Source organism: Cupressus sempervirens, chromosome 3 (genome assembly GCF_028749045.1).
Source record: "Cupressus sempervirens isolate cs-2001-9-10 chromosome 3, ASM2874904v1, whole genome shotgun sequence".
NCBI classification, from domain to species: domain Eukaryota; kingdom Viridiplantae; phylum Streptophyta; class Pinopsida; order Cupressales; family Cupressaceae; genus Cupressus; species Cupressus sempervirens.
The window spans coordinates 785,947,156-785,965,821 of record NC_143120.1 but is presented as its reverse complement, the minus strand read 5'-3'; the positions used below and the strand labels follow the sequence as shown (position 1 = coordinate 785,965,821).

The 18,666-nt window shown below is 34.6% G+C and overlaps 1 protein-coding gene across 1 annotated transcript; it reads right to left on the bottom strand.

Moving 5' to 3' along the window:
• Positions 1 to 14,299: 14,299 nt before the first annotated feature.
• On the bottom strand, positions 14,300 to 17,374 carry LOC149569149 (uncharacterized). Its single transcript, XM_089816837.1, has 2 exons — positions 17,131 to 17,374; positions 14,300 to 14,628 (listed from the first exon to the last, which is right to left on the bottom strand). The coding sequence occupies exons 1-2, from the start codon at positions 17,372 to 17,374 to the stop codon at positions 14,528 to 14,530; spliced, it is 345 nt and encodes a 114-aa protein (XP_089672963.1). The 3' UTR covers positions 14,300 to 14,527.
• Between the last annotated feature and the right edge of the window lie 1,292 nt (positions 17,375 to 18,666).

Below are 18,666 nucleotides of genomic sequence, written 5' to 3'. Positions count from 1 at the left end.
AGAGATCCTATACACATTTACACTTTTGAGATCCAAATTTCTTACAAACGCCACAACTTCGTTTTGATTGACATTTACTTGCATTTTTTATCAGTTTATTCTAATATGTGTTTCTTCTTCACTCGTATCGACTTCCACACCTATTGATTGCATTCCTTTTGAGTCTATTATATTTTGATTAAGTTATGGTCTGCAAACCATTTGAGGATGTTGCCAACCCTTTTGTGTGAGGAATCTTACAAAGGGTGTTACATTGCCAATCCCTTCCACAACTCTTCCAACTTCTTTGACATCTGATAGAGATGCTAAAACATTATTAGGTACTGAGAGCATTGAAAAATTCTTGTCTTTTTGTGTTCGAGAAATACTATGAGACTCCAAAGGTAATGTTAGAACTAGTGAAATCTGGAAACCTTTTATTGTCTCCATTGCTGTCGGGGAATGAAGGGGTTCCAAAATCCCTTTTGGCCTCTGAAATCAGTTCTAAAATCCCTAAAGCAAATACCCTGATTTCCTTTTGAAGTACTGACATCTCTTCAAATGGTTTGCAGTAATTATGATAAAGACGATGATTGCTTTGATAGTTTGCCAATTTTTGTCTCAACATTTTACAAGTTTGCAAAGTGTTAAGGTTTCGAAATTGTTTTATACTGCTGACGTTTCTTTTGGAAACTGTGTTTTTGATTAATAAGATGTGATTCAATGACAGTTGAGATTGACATAAAATCTTAGACATTTTTATCATAGTAGCATTTTAATTCATGCTATCTATTTTCAACATTAAAAAAACACACCTTTTGTCAGAATTGTTTTTGATCATTCTTCCTAAAATAGTTTGAAGATTGGCTAGTGCTAAGAATTTTGTTAGACACTTTACTTATCAAGCATATAAATTGGTGAAGATTTAGGGTCTTCCCGAGATAGGCTTTTGGAGAAGTATTTACGATGTGTTGATAGGGAATGGTGGACTAGGAAATTTATATTTTGGGCATACTAAAAATAGACCAACACCAACACTTACCAAGGAAAACCCTACCTCTCTGCAAAAATTTCATAAGAATAATGTTTTCCAAGCAAAGACTTTCCTCCAAAATTTTAAAGGCTAAGTGGGTGTGGAGGATCCACCTTTTTTTGATGGGGTCCTCCACGAAATATTTGTAGCTACCCGATATGGGAGCACGAGCCTCACAGCTGAACCTCTTTGGCTAAGAGCCAAGAACTAAAGGGTATCCATTCTGCCAAATTCGCCCAGGGCACAATGCTGACTTCATCCCTTTTCAATTTCGGAGCCACGCACTTAACGAGACTTGATCCCTGGTGGGCTCATTAAGAACTTTTCAACTTCACCGTTAGACCAAGGGCCCATTGCTCTTTGACTCATAGTTACTATGGAAGTGCTTATGCAACGTGGGAAAATTTGATGAAGGTGAATTATAATGTGCCATATGATTGCATGAATCCTAAAAGCGTAACACCAGGACGTGCCCTTGCCCTTTTCACCTGCTGCAATCGAGATGGTGACACACCCGAGATTGGGGGGCGATGTTCCCGCACCCCCAATGGTGCCACCATTCACAGCCATCTTGCCGGGGATGGGGGGATATCCTTGCGTCCCCTGTGGGGATGAGGACGGGGAAATGTCTCTCGACCTCTCCAAGGGATAGACAGATGAACATCTCCCATTTTGGGAGAATTAAAATGTGCAAAGTAAAAAGAATTAAAAAGTTTTATAATTTTTTTTAATGATTCTTTTCCACAAGGTATGTAGGGCTTATTTAGAGGGTGAAATCCCATAAACCTCTATGTTTTCTCATTTCTATGCATTCATGGTTTTCCAATTTTGCAACATTAAGAGTGAAGAACTCATAAAAGGGTGCATGTTTGAGGGAAGAGAGTGATTGGAAGACAAAGAGGAGTGACAAGGAGCAAGAAGAAGAGGAGAAGGAAGATTTTTCAGCTTGTTTAAGAGAGTTTTTAAGCAAAAGGTAGGGTTTTGCATGGATTTTTAAATTTTATTTTCTATTTTTTAAAGCCAAGTTCATTGTTTTTTGTTTCTAGTTTCTAGTTTTTAGTTCTTAGTTGAGTTTCATTTCTAGATTTTAGTAGATGCTTTTTTTCACTTCCAAATTTTTGTTGCATAAATTTGTATTTAAAAAATTATGATTTTGAAGAAGGGCTTAGGCTGAAAGCATACTTTTTTTTTTTCATTTTGTGAAATGCTGTGTGAAAATGTGCTCCCAAGGTCATGACTCAAGTGGGTCAAATCACAATGATGATGAGATGGAATTAGAAACCCATTCTCATCATAGCCAAGAAGATTATAACCCTCATCATGATGAAGAGAATGAGGAAACATAATCTCAATTAGTAGATAATTGGCCACATAGTCCATCGGCTACAGATTGTCCCTCCACTCTTTTGTCAAAGTGGGCGAGGGGTAGTTCATCGTCTACAAGTGCTTTGTTTTCCATAAGCAAGGTCACTATGCTTCTCAGTGTCCAAAGAATAAGAAAGGCACATGGAAGACGCAACAAGTAGCAGCTCCAAAGACTCAATTGAGTGAATTTGCGACAAAGTTTGAGAATGATTTTTCCCCTTGTAGACTACCTTTCTACCAACACTATAGTTAGAAGTGCTTGGTAACTGGACAATGGTGCCTCACGTTACATGACTGAAGCACGATAGTTGTTCAGTCAACTTTCTGAGTATGAATTAGGGATCACTGTGGGGCTTGACAATGATGCCTTGTATGTAGTTAAGGGAGAAGGAATCATGCAGTTCTAGCTTGAGCCAGGAGGATCAATTGATGCTCAGGAAGTGTTGTATGTACCTGGTTTGGAGAAGAGCTTTTTGTCCATCTTAGTTATATAGGACAAAGGTTACTCAGTTATCTTGTAGAAAGGGCAAGTGTTTATATGCCCAGAGGATTGTTTGGAGTAAGGGAAGGAGACTTATATAGGTTACAATCTAATTCCATTCAGTCACTGGTGCATAATAGTAAGAGCTTGTGTGAGTTGTGGCACAAAAGGATGGGGCACTTGCATCACAAAGCACCACCTATATTGAGAGAGACGGTCACTGGACTTGCAAAATTTAGTCTGGAGCAAGAAGGGGTATGCAAAGGTTGTGCTCTTGGTAAAAATGTCAAAGCTTCATTTCCCAACAGTGAAACTCGATTCGAAGAGATTTTGAATTTGATTCATTCCGATGTTTGTATGCCTATGTCAGTGGCATGAATGAATGGTGCATCTTATTATGTCACCTTCATTGATGATTTATCCAGGAAGACATGGATCTACTTCATGAAGATTGAAGACGAGGCCTTCACTCTATTCAAGAGTTCAAAGCTCAAGTGGAAATTTGGTAGGGAAGAAGATCAATGTGTTAGATCAGACAATAGGGGTGAGTATACCTAAAATGATTTCAGAGATTTTTGCAAGGATGCAGGAATCAAGAGGCAAAAGACAATTGCCCACAATATGCAACAAAATGGGCTTGGAGGGAGGAAGAACAAATTTATCATTAGTTTTTTAAAGGCCATGATCCATGATCAGAGTTTGCCATTGTTTCGAGAAACACTATTTTAGACATCACTTTTAGGATACCTCATCCAAGTTATCCCTCTTGGACTCCCTTGTTCGGCCGACAATTCTTTATGGATTTGTGATTTGGATCTCGTCTCTGCTTGGTTCTAATTGTGCCTTGATCCAAGGGGTTCAAACTTTGTTCTTACGGCGCATCATTAGATGCCATGGGTTCACTCCTCATAGTATCATTCTTGTTGAGTTTGGTGCTCATCCCTTCAGTCTTGTGGCCATATTTGATCTGATTTGGTTCCTTCATCGTCTGTATGGTTTTGCAGATTTGGTTGGTGAACGTAATTGGTACTCCTACTTGGCATATTGTTCTTCTGTTGCTACTGTGAGTTCTAATTCTTGTTCTCAAGCTCGTTTTTGGTATGCACAGGCTTCTTCTCTGCTGAGATTGATTGGGATTGATATTGACCGTCTCCCTCCTTACCAGTTCTCGCTAAATGCCCCTGCTCATCTCCTCCCCTCACGACAGGAGTTAAATGAGCATGTCAGATTTGATATTTATAGAGAGTACATTACCACTACCTGGATTAACCCACCTGGTGGCTTACGTCCGAGGATATCCTATGAGGAGCACTTTTTGGAAATCTCTGATGGGATTATTGTTTGTCCTAGCTACCTTTCTCGGCGGTGGTCTCACGCCCCGCGTATCTCCCTGGGGTCCTTCAAAGTTGGTTCTCACCGTCTTTGGGCTCAGATTGACCATCATATTGACAGTGGAGAGCAGATCTGTAAGCTGTGTACTTTATATGAGATTGAGACAGAGACTCACTTTATTGTTTGTTGCCCTATCTATTATGAGATCAGAGGGAGAATTTATAGTCTGTTCTGGGATTGTCTCTCTTTCTGATTTCTTCAGTTACTGTGACTAGCGGTGTCTTGCACTCTATCTTTAGGAGGCCACTATGCTCCGTGATAGTACGTTACAGTCACTAGTTCCTCACCAGCATACATCTACTCAACTCATTACTGCCTTCTTCACACTCTTATCTCCTTTGCATGGTGTGAAAAGGTCGTCTAGTTTTACCAGTTCTTTCGGTCATTCCAGGTCTATCAGACCCTGTACCGACTTCTTGCATCAACGACACTCATCTACAAGCTCACAGAGATAGATTAGAGCTTCTATCCATCTGTATGCATATTCTTCTGTGACTGATTTCTTTCTGCCTAGAAAGGACTTCTAGTCTTTGTCTTGGCCTCTTTGTTTTTCTTGCTTCTTCTTTGTTTTGTTGTATGCTTTTTTCGAACACCGTTTTGGTGTTCCTACTGTTATCAATATTCTTGTTGTAATCTTCCAGTCCCATAGACCTTTTGGTGGTCTTTAATTGGACACTAATATCATTATCTTATCTTATCTTATCTATGGGTAGAAGCATGCAACACAACTGTATATTTATAAAATAGGAGCCCTCACAAGGTTTTAGAGGACAAGACCCCAGAGGAGGCATTCATAGGGATTAAACTGGAGATAGGACATCTTAGGATTTTTGGTTGTCCAGTCTATATTCATGTCCTTGTAGAAAAGAGGAGAAAGTTGGAGCCCTCAAGTGAGAAGGGCATTTTTGTGGGATACAATGAAGAGTCAAAATCCTATAGGGTCTTTATACTAACATGACGAAGGATAGTTGTGAGCAGGGATGTCAAGTTTGAGGAAAATTTGCCCTCCAAGAAATCTCATGATCCACCCATAGTATTAGAGGATATTTTTTAGGAGGATTCAAGAGGTGAGAATAGTTCACAAACTTCTAGTACAAAGGGCCAAACTTCAAGAGAGGGACAAGTAACCCCTCTAAATTAGTTAGGAGGATGTAATGTTCCGTGCTAGGACATTAAATAATTTATTGTAGATTTTTTTTACAGTCCAAAGATCTTTATTTCTTTTATATTTTCTATATCGCCTTTAATGTTAAAATTCTCTCTCTATATAGTTTTTTTATCTAAGAGTCATGTCTTTTCGTAAATATTAATATATTAAATAATAAATTATATTAAATATACATATTATATTAATAACATAATATATATTATATTAACAATAAGATAAATTATATTTCTTATATTAATATAAGATAAATTATATTTCTTATATTAATATAAGATAAATTATATTTCTTATATTAATATTAATACTAATACATATAATACATAATGTATCTACTTTACATTATTAATCTGAATATTATATTTTATCACTTAATATGATATTTAATTGCCATATTAATGTACCATACCATTATTAATATTATATTATTATTATTTATTTAATTATATGAATCTTATCAATGGGGATATCACAGTCCTCCCCTCTCAAATTTGCTTGTCCTCAACCAATTTATAACTCAAATTCATTCTTTTCCTTGCATATGTGTTAAAATATTTGCAAAGTACACATGTTAGTATATATTCATATGGTCTATGAATGAAGACACAAAGTAGACACATTAATGCAAGAAGACACAATGCAAACACGAGGTAGACACACGAATGCAGGAAGACGCAAAGAAGACACGAAGCAAACATATTAATGCAGGAAGACACAATGTAGACACATAGTATACATGTTAGAATCCTGCTTATAATTTGAAACAAGAAAAGGTAAGGAAATGTTTTACCACTTTGATCGTGAATGTCACGCTCTTTTCCCCTTTCTCTAAATCAAAAGTTGGCCGAATAGGTGTGATACCTATCTTTGATACCAACACATAAATCTTCCCGTAATAAGTTGGCCAAATAAATATAATACCTATCTCTGATACCAACACATATATCCATCTCTATTGTGTCAGCCAAACAGATAGCTATACCTGTCTTTGATACTGACATCAATAGATATAAACCATTCCTTAATAGTTGGCCAAATAGGTATACTACCTATCTCTGATACCAACACAAAAATCCTTCCTTAATAATTGGTCAAATAGGTATAGTACCTATCTTTGATACCAATACATAAACCATTTCGTAGTTGGCCAAATAGGTATACTACCTATCTTTGATACCAACACATAATTCCTTCCTTAATAATTGGTCAAATAGGTCTAATACCTATCTTTGATACCAATTCATAAACTATTCCTTAATAGTTGACCAAATAGGTATACTACCTATCTCTGATACCAACATTACATCCATCTCTGTTTTGTTAGCCAAACAGTTAATAGTACCTATCTCTGATACTGACACTATGAGTTTGCCATTTACTTCATCATAATTGCCAAATGGGAATGAACCCATCTCTAATACAAATACGTGAAGCGATAACCTTGGATCATTCCATAACATTCACAATGAATGCCCTCCACCAAGACATGCTCGGATCATGATTTTCATTTAATCTTTTAATTCATTATAGAAATCTATTGTAATAAAAATAATTATTTACTACCTTAATTACTAATTCCATATATATAAAAATATATATATATATATATATATATATATATATATATATATATATATATATATATATATATATATATATATATATATATATATATATAATAGAATTGTATGTATATCATTATTCTATAATAATAAAGATAAGGAAATATGGCATTAGCTATCATTGATTTAAATCTATTTAAATAATCCTCACTTACCTTTGGTGTGCAACGTCTGAAGCTTTAGTGCAACAAGGGCCCTACCCTTCTTATTAAGATCATAACTTATATTTTTATGTGGACATCTTTACTAATTCCTTCTCCGTTACGATTGCTATAGTCATTTGCAAATGTTACTGACGTCACTTGTGATTGCCCAATTGTGTCCAAAGACCCTCCACATCGACTGTCTTAGGCTTTGTGCTCTTCCAAAGGAACGATGTCTCCTCCACAATCCTTGTTTACAATATGTGGCTTATTTATGTCCCTTATTTTCCAATCTCTGCATTTTCTTTTAGTATACTGATCCCTCTTACGATTGATCACTTCCATGTGGTTGCAATACCGTTTAGTGAGGGGTCGTCTCTTTAAGAATTAAGTTTCCTCCCTTGGTGTTCGTGTACGGGCTGGTGCTCACGTTACTTCCTTCACTGCTGCAATGCCTTGCCTTCGTTGGTATGCAATCCAAGGATGATTCCTGCTGTACGTACCATTAGCATACTCCCCTTACACCATTCATGTTGTGACTAGTTTTTCGATTAATGTTTTGTCTGGTGTCTTTGTACAAGTTTTCATTCTTCTTGTTTTTGAATCTGATATCTTCTTACTATTTCTCTAAAATTTTAGGGTTATCATTCTCAAATTTTCTTAAACCTAATATTCTCATGATACTGATTTTAATGGCAAAATTTTAATATCAATACTAATTCCAATTTATCACCAGTGATTTTTGTTATATTCCTTTTTGATTTGACTGTGCATTATAATGTCTTTGTCCTTCATTAGCGCTTCAGTTCTTTGTATGTCATTCTCCAATCTTCGTTGTCTATCACTGTACTAGTGTAATGTCCTTATCGTTGTTCAAGTTCACTGTCCCGAGGTCTCTCACTAAAATAATTGATATGAATTATTTGTTCCCATATGACGATTTGACATCTCACAAAAACTCTTCTATTTTTGACAATATTTCCTTATAAATGGATGTGCATGTTTTTGTATTCGATGATGGTGATATAGTCACTAATCTGACTGTAGGGTCACCAATATGACTATAGGATTCGTTGCAATTTGAAGACTTGTACTTCAACACGATGTTCATTTGTATCAAATTAACATCTCACTCTCAGAAACAAAAGAAAAGCTTTTGACCCAAAAAACTTGATCATCACTCCATCCTATTAGTTAGTCATTCCTCAATAATGCTACTATTACAACCTTGTAAACCCGTAGAGAGCCCAGACCTACATAAAACTATATAGTCAGAGTCACATGCATCGTGCTTACAAAATGGGTTTCTTTTTTGAGGATGTGCATGGAGAATTTGATCTAGATTTTCATAGATTTGAGCCCACCCAATCACAACCTACCGACCATGGGCAAATGTCTTCATGTAGCAGCGATGAAATGTGAAAGCCATAGATGCACATGTTAAGAATCTCATTTTTTGTAGTGGAATTTATTTTATTTCTTTCATTATTTTGGATGAAATTTTATTCACAGGATGGCAAGATCATGCTCTGATACCACTGTAATGTCCTTTGCCAAGACATTAAATAATTTATTGTAGAATTTTTTTTACAATCCAAAGATCTTTATTTCTTTTATATTTTTTATATCCCCTTTAATGTTAAAACATTCTCTCTCTCTCTCTCTCTCTCTCTCTCTATATATATATATATATATATATATATATATATATATATATATATATATATATATATATATATATAGAGTTTTTTATTTAAGAGTAGTGTCTTTTCGTAAATATTAATATATTAAATAATAAATTATATTATAACATAATATATATTATATTAATAATAAGATAATATATTTCTTATATTTATATAAGATAAATTATTTTTCTTATATTAATATTAATAAATATAATACATAACGTATCTACTTTACATTATTAATATGAATATTATATTTTATCACTTAATATGATATTTAATTGCCATATTAATATGCTGTACCATTATTATTATTTATTTAATTATATGGATCTTATCGATGGGGATATCACAGAGGCCAAGATGATTTGAGCAGACCTTGAGAGATGCTTAGGAACATGTTGAGGCTCCTAGAACCAAATTTAGGCTGAGTAGGCTTCCACAAAAGTTTCTGACGTATATGGCCTTGATGACTAACATCATAGAATCAAAGCCTTCCAACTTTGAGGAAGCAGCTAACCAATAGGTGTGGAGAGATGCCATGGTAGAGGAGTATAACTCCATCATGAACAATGATGTTTGAGAATGTGTGCAAAGTGTTAATTTTATAGAATCATTTTTTGCAAATGTAATAGCACTCCTGATTATTTCTATGTGTTCCAAATGCAGATTTGAATGTTATATAAATATTTGTAGAAGAGATGTCTCTATGGTAATTTATAAATTAATTATCAATTAGAAAATATTACTATATAGCATATCTCTATATAATATATATATATATTATATATAATAAGTAGATATATGAGGGTTTTTCTATCTGATGATTAACCAATAACCATAGAAGGATTGTCGCTTTGTCAATTCAATCCGACTAAAGCTACAACATTAACACTCCCTCTTAGCTAGGGAGGATTGTTATAGATCACACAATGCTCTTAAGTATATAGAGAGATCACCTCAATATGATATTTTTGGAATGACATATTTAAGGATATCAACTTATATCCATCAAATTAGATATTATCATTTGATATCATCTAAAGTATGGTTTGACAAGAAATATCAAAGATATTCATCATACTTATATTCTCCTGGTATGCGCACTGGCATCGTATTCATGATGCCTACCAAATAATATGTAATCCTAGAAAGGATATGTTTCAGAACACTTTGGGACATCAACTGAATGTAGTCTATTAGGTAACAATCATAATCTCAACAACTTAATGTAATATCCTAGAAGGATATGTGTTATATGATCTACAACACACTCTAGGACAACAACTGAATGTAGTCTCAGATAATAGTCATGATCTCAAGGACAACAACTTAATGTAGTCCACCACGACAAGTATCATGATCTCTGGCACATTCCGAGACAACTTAATGGAGTCTATCATGATATGTTCGTTATCATGATCTCTCGCACATTCGATACGACAACAACTTAATGTAGTCCATCATGACATGTATCATGATCTCCGACACATTTCGGGACAACAACTGAATGTAGTCTATCATGATATGTTTGTTATCATGATCTCCGACACATTCCGAAACAACTTAATGTAGTCTCCATCATGATAATAGATTAAGCCATTGTTAAGATCGTCACCTTACAATAGCGACCTCACAACACAAACATCGATGAAGATCGTCACCTCTCATGATGTTTTCCAATAGATTCATGTAGTAACTCACATGATATCCACCATGAACCAAGTCAAAGGGTGGATCCACCATAGCTGCTCCTAGAGGGTGGAACAAGGGTTTTCACCTCAAACTTCTCTCTCACAAAGAATAATGTATTACAAGGAATTTCACCTTGAACTTCTCCCTCTCAATCTATAGAATTTTTTCAGTCCAAGGTTTCTTTTGAGGTAATGCCAGACTCCCTCTGAAATTGATATCAACCTTTTGACTTTCTCGTACAAGGTTGTCTTCGATGAAGTGTCAGACTCCCTTTAAATCTGATATCATCCTTCTAATCTCTTGGCAGCAAGTCGTGTCATGCTTTCCTAGTTCAACAAGTATTCTGATAGCATAAAGCCTTCGAACCTACATACATGATTGCTGGAGAATCCATCTCGACATGGTATACTCCATCTGAATCAATATGATCAAAATCACCAAAAAATTTACTAAAGCATATCTTCTATCTGCTCCTTCTCTTTGTCCAGGGTTGCCTCTAATGAATTATTAGACTCCGTCTTGATATAGGAGGATACTTCACAATCTCAGTCATCAAGGATATTCACTTCAAGAGCCTCACTTTATCCATAATGATCTATTGAGAAATTTAGCCTCATAGTGAATTGAAGCAAATTCCATATATATCATCAGCCATCGAAGGTATATGTGTATGTTTGGTAACAAGCTCACGTAGGGGCATGACCCTATGTCAGCACCTCTGTTTAATACTGCTGATCATAACACAATGATGTTCGATGGATTAACAACTCGCTCCTTAACAAAACCAATACTGAACTTAATTTCAATGATATATGTAAATACATAGATATATGTTGATGATGATTATATATATGTGTGTGTGCATATTATGTCAGGCTTTCATATTTTTGATTTTGATATATATATGTATATGGATATGTATATTTATGTGTGTATCAAATATATGAAAGCCTGACATAATATGCGCGCACACGTGCGCGCACACGCACACACACACACACACATATATATATCAAAATTAAATATATGAAGCCTGACATAATATGCACACACACAAACACACACACATATATATATCAAAAATCAAATATATGAAAGCCTTACATAATACACACACACACATATATACATATCCATATACATATATATATCAAAATCAAATATATGAAAGCTACACATAATATGCGCGCGCACACACACACATATAATCATCATCAATATATATCTTTGTATTTACATATATCATTGAAATTAAGTTCAGTATTGATTTTGTTAAGGACCGAGTTGTTAATGCATCGACCATCATTGTGTTGTGATCAGCAGTATTAAACAAAGGTGCTGACGTAGGATACGTGGGCTTCTTACCAAACATACACATATACCTTCGATGGCTGATGAAACATATCAATATCAAACGCAATATGAATCACAACCATCGAACTAACTCAGTCTCTTGTCTGCTCCATATTCAATACAGTCTCAAACATATCTGCATTAAGATAAGTTCATACTTATTGTCATCAACATAATTAGATTAAAAGGAAAGTAATTCTAATACTGTATTAGGACTACAAGTAAAAAGTTGGATACATATTCAGAACAACATAGTATTTCTGCAAACTTAAGTTAGTTTGAGCTCTATCAAATCGATCTAATTAAATAACATGATCATCAAATGACTAATAAATTCTAGATCAAAACATCTTTATCCTAAGATTGAGTTTTTCACAATCTTTGGTAGCATGTGCAAAGTAACAACCTTCTGTTCCTGCAAGAACATCTCCAGACACAAAGGAAAAGATCAAGGCAAATAGCTCCTTATAGTACGTACATAATTGCAAAAAAGAGAGAGACTACAATAAGTAGATAAATATAATACTCAAGAATAAGAATACTTATTTGCATAAGTTACTCCAATGCAGGTCCATATGCATCAAATCAGAAAATGCCTCCATATAAGCATTTGTGAAACAATGTAAAATTCTCACTTATTCCATTGTAATGTTTTGTGTTGGGTCCCGTGCTTGTAACCTTGGAATTTGAACTTGTGCTCACTACTAGATGCTTCTCACAACAAGTATAGGCTCTCTGGCAAGTATTGGCCTTTATTTGGCAAGTTCGATAATCATGGCTGATTCTTTAACCAACATTTTGTGTTGTGCAACACTCGTCGACAGACAAATGTCGTCGATGTTTTTATCCAAACATTTAGAGATTCAGACCACTGTTCAGATTTCATAGATGTTTTTATTGTTTTATGAGATTTCAAACCAATGTTCTTGACTTCAAGTTGCTGCGTTGCTTAAGTATGTGATTACAGTCTCTTAATTGTTCTTACTTTTCATCCCACATTAGCATCCTTCTTTGGTATATTATTGTCATTTCATTGTGTCAACTCCCACTCTCCTCTTTTTCTTTGGGCCTTCACATTATTTAAATAGAGTCTCACATCTTATTGGTTGAGTGGTTACAAGGTGTTTGTAACTGACACATAGTTGTAAACAAAAACAAAAACAACCACTGAACAACTAATTAACATTAAGTTTATGTGTATCAACCGGATTCTTCAATGCTGTTGGCATATGCAGGTGGCTTATATTGTCATTGCAAACCACATAAGATGTGCCATCGTGTCAATACTAGAGCCCCATAGATATCTTTTGCAAACTTGACTTAAAAAATTGAACATAATGTCTTTGATTCTAAGCTCTTATATCTTCACATCATCACCATAGCTGGACAAAAAATGAATGGGCTTGAAAGTAGTAGATGCTGTTCATTATATTCTAATCTTCCATTAATAGATTTGGATGTTGCCTCGACATGGCTCAATACTTAGTATTTCAATATGCCATATTTGACATGTGTCAAGACCTTCCAAGAACTTCTTGAATCACCAGTTAAAGCAAAGACCAAACTTTTTGATTCTTCAACAGAATCATTTATATGGTCAACAAATTTAGATTCTTCCTGTGATGATAGACAGGTAATACTTCTGTCTTATAAAAACTTCTGCCAGTACGTGTCCTTGTTGTTAGGTATTTGTCTTATGAGTAACAATAAATAGATCTCCCAGAAGGAACTTATTGATTTGCCAAATGATGTTCTATGACACCACTTAGATATCAGAATTTTCAAATGTGCCAGTTTTTAGTACAGACTTACTATGTGTTCTATAATCCATCCATGGTAGTTTTAATGAAATAAATACTGCAAGTAAGAAGTGCTGACAGTAATAGCTGATAACTCCGTGTAGAACGATTGTACATGATAATATCTTGTGCCCAGTATAGTCGATGATATAATTGATACGTATTTGCACCCCTTTGGATAATCATAAGTCTATTCGATCTTATAATTGATCGACTTCACTGACTAAGTGGGGACAGTCTGAAGTAAGGTTTAACCCTATCAACCAATGTACTGTTGGGGCTAGTTTTGAATTTAATAAACTGTGCTCCATCCTGACTTTTCTACAGTTTGTCTACGCCGCTTATTTAATATTCTTTATACAATGAATTTGACTTGCTATGCAAATATTTATTTAAATATGCATCTATGTTGATATCATATATATCCTTCATTATAGATCTCTATTTGCTTATTCAATACCTTATCATATGTATGAATGCAATTTAATATAACTGTTACTCAATTTTCACACATGTCAAAATTCAGTTCTATACAATGTTCACGAGAAGATAAGTTGCATATTTTATTACATTCAGCACACGACTAAGTGATAGATCAATATTTCATTCAGAACAAAAGAATAACATGAATGTCCTTTGTATTGTACATCATAACGTACAATCAATATTTATAAACTGAATGATAATGAAATGCTGAAACTAAAATATCTCTCACACAAAGTGACCGTGAGAGTAACCCCTAACTACTGATATACATGCCTACTGTATAAAAAATGCATAAGATGAAAGAAGAGAATAGAGTAGAGGAAAGCTCATGGGCACCAGTCATTGCTTGTAATGACTGGTAACACTACATCCCTTTGATTCCGCCCATCCGCTCCCTTGAACCACATCTTCTCCAAGCTTTCGAACCCTGCATTCAAAAAGAAGATACGTTAGATCCAATGGAAAACAATCATGACACTTCACCTCAATGCTAGTGTCTTACTTCACCTCAACTTTCATACTCCTATCATGCTACACATTTTCCATAAAACAAGAATAAATACCAGCAAAAGGAAAACAATCATGACAAATGGTTTATTACTAACATGTTTGTTTCCTGTGCAACATGATCATAACAGATTGAATCATTTGTCTGTGGCTGATTCATAATGTAAAAGCGAACATTAAAGGGACAAGTTGAATAGGCTTGAAGCCTTTTGTTTCAAATAGAGTAACAGAACTGAAAGCATCAAGTTGCAGCAAAGAACAATGCAAGTGTGCTGAAAGGGAAGAGCTACAACCAGTTAAAAGAGATGAAACATTATTTTCAGAATCTACAGTATGATTTGCTACATGCATCAGATGGAAAGCTATAGCTACAGGAGATATGGATATGGATAAATGTAAACAACAGTTGTATCAAAGAATGCTTGTTTTCTCATCAATTTAAGGATAAAAATCAGATAAGTTCATAAAGAGCAGTGCTGGAATGGAGCATATGAAATTCTTAGTTCAAGAATCTACAGGCAGAGGGAAAAGAATGGACAGCAAATGAAGAGTTCATACATTTCAGTTTGCTCATTTTTTTCTGATTGTTCTTTACATATAGAACAGATCCAGTCAATCAAGTTTAGAAGAGTATCAACAGCAGAAGGTTAAGAACAGAAATAAAATGTAAACTGGAACTGTTGCTGGTACAAAGTGAAACAAGTGAAAGCCAACACATTGTACCGGTATTTTCTAAATATCAGCCAAACAACAGAAATGGAAAGGTACAAATATAGTTCACAGGCCCTGTTCATTGCGGAAGTTTTGAGAAAAAGAAATCAGATTAAGAAAAGTCAATTTTCAGCACTATAGGTAGAGAGAAAAGTTTCCCGGTTGGAGTTGTGTGATACTGGTAATAGTAAGGAGAATCGTGCCATCTTATTAAAAAACAGTCAAAGGGAAAAGTGATATGGAATCTGAAGAAGTATCTCAGAAATGTATAATGCACTATTGTTTCCATCAGATACAAGGTTTGAGTCTACAATTACAGAGAAAATGATGGAAACCAGAAGAGAGTTTCTTTTTTTACAAAGGAAAGCAAATGTCCATCAGCTGATTCAGCAAAAGGGAAAACAATAGAATATATGTTTGAAATCCTCAAGAAGAATGGAGAAATACCAACTACTCTGTACTTTCAGAATAACCTAGAAAATAAATTAGATAAGCTGTTGCTTATGGTTCATGTATCAGAAGGAGAAAGGAGTATGAGTATTAAAAAAAAAGTGAAATCTTCTTATAATTATAACTTGCAAGACTATATCAAGAAATCCTATGAAATAGACATTGCAAAGTAAAGGACGCAACTTAAAATTTCCAGTTATGGCATTCATCAGGAAAATATGCTAAGATTCAGCCACTGCTATGGGAATAGCTCGAAGACACCCAGCTTTAAGCAAATTTCAGAAACACAAATTGTTCATCAAAACCTGTCATAGCCATGAAACATGAAGCAAACCCAGTGGAGCAAGCTCTAAAGAAGAATGACAATAGAAACGTCCACTTGCAACAGAGGTGGAGATGTATGAATGAACCCTTATTCTCTTTCAGTTATGGCGGCGAGAGCAACATAATCTTTTCAAAACAAAACCTCGATAACTAACAGCCGTATTTTCTCCAAACAAAGAAATCTCAAGCTAGGGCACGAAAATATCAAGGAGCAGCAAAGACAAAGACCAGCAGCAGATGAGCCACGGCATGGAGAAGATTAAGCAATGGCCGAAACAAAATCACGGCATCAACCCAGATCAGAAGTAACTAGTCATGGCAAGCAAGGGAAACCTCAGATTTTGACTCCATAATAGAAGGTAAGAAACCATAGAAGTCTTCCCAAAATGACGTGAGCAATGGCAGTAAAATCAAGTAATCTCTAGAAAGATACTGAAAACGCTATAGTAACTTAAAGCCATATCTCATACTGCTGCAACTAGTGACAGATAATAGTCAAGTAAACCATTTTATGGCCTTCAAAATCCAAATTTTCCTCCATTTTGGCCAGGGCTTCAACCCTATGTCTTTCTCTCATTCTTTCCAGATAACTCTTCGAATGGTCAAAATGACTATGCTTTACTCTTTAAAATTGTTCCTCAATTATATTGCATAATATCTCGGGTCCGCTTCATATCTACCTGCACTTTATGGAAATCGCATAGGCTTTTTATGTTAAATCTAGACTAGAAACTGAAATACAAACATCTCCATATATCCTGGGAAAAACCCTCTGCAATGAGGGAAACAACCCAGCCCCCCAAAAATGAGTACTTTTATTTATGTAGCAAACTTCATTACAAAAGTTAGAGCTACTGCTCTATGAGTACATGAACAAATAATACAGAGATGAAAGAGATGGAAATCTGAGAGAGTGTTGTCAATAGATATCCAATACCGTGTATGAAGAGGTAACAGATAATATTGTGCCGTTCACTCAAAGAAAGCTCAATCAAAAACAGATCACTATTCAAAGAATAGTAGCCGTGAGATAATACGGGAGAATATACTAATAGTAGCCGTGAGATAATACGGAAGAATATACTAACTGCTTCCGATTCCATCATAACTTGAGGAATGAATGGGGACGAGATGCAAGCGGTGACGGGAGATTGAAATACACAAGTTGATAATCGTTTCATGAATTTATCTAATTACCTTCATGCCATAACACCTTTTGCAATACGTAACCGAAAGGAGAAGATAATTGTTGCCAGCAACTATGCGGGACCTAGAATGAAATAAGATATAAAATATGAGACACCTGTTCGGATACACAAACAAATTCCTTCAAAAATATGTTAATACAAATTTTCATTTATAAATTGTAATGTTGCCATGTCCCCATATAGATAACCATATAGATAAGATTTTATAATAAATAAATAAATAAAATAATAATAAATTATTAATACAATTTATTAGTAATATAATAAGAAACTAATAATACATATATTGATCAATATAATCAATATGATAATATTTTATGATAATTATAAATAAGAATATGAAACAAGCATTTAATAAATATTAATACTTAATAAATATACTTATAAACGTATTATTATAATAATAAGATCATCTTAGAATATATTATATTAATATATTTATTAATGCGAGGATAGTTAAAAATATGGTATTAAAGTAAGTGAAATAAATAAATAAATAAAATAAACTACATAAAATTATATTTAAAACCAAACTAAAATGAATCAATGGTTAGTCGTGACCATTATCTATTACATGGACGTATAAATAGCCATCGAAGATGGATAAGGTAGGGGAAGTAAGGGGGACACGGAAGGCAAAAAAGACGGGAGTTTAGATGCCAGATATATGAAGATCAGACATCCATTAGAGATGGATGAAAAGGAGGCAGACACCTTTGTACATACCAAACAAGTATCAAATAGAGCAATAAAATAGCAGACATCGAATATTGGCAAAGGTCTGTATCATCGTAGACCAAATAAGACAAGGAATCACAGACCAATTAAAAAGAGATATTCAACAAGTATTTTCCCATGTATAATTGGTACCGAGAATCCATATTCAGGAACTCATATAATCGTTATGAGATATCCACTTGTGCAGGTAACAACGTCTAATACAGTCAGCATCGTTCCAAACCGGAGTAATAGAAAAAGAAGAAAAATAAGGATCGGAAACAAAAGAAGAAAATAGCAAGCAGAGACATCATACACATCAGTGTTCATAAGTGCAGAGCAATCATGGAGGAATAAACATGAAATGGGCAGCGACTTGACACATAGGGAAGAATACAAGAAAAATACGTGGAAGATGTAATAATATTGGGAAATCGCCACCCTTACCACCATTTCACGTGTCAGCAAGCAACAAGTGCATAAGACTTGAGAATAAGAACCTTGGAGGGAAATCGATTTCTTTTCATATAATATTCCATCTAATATAT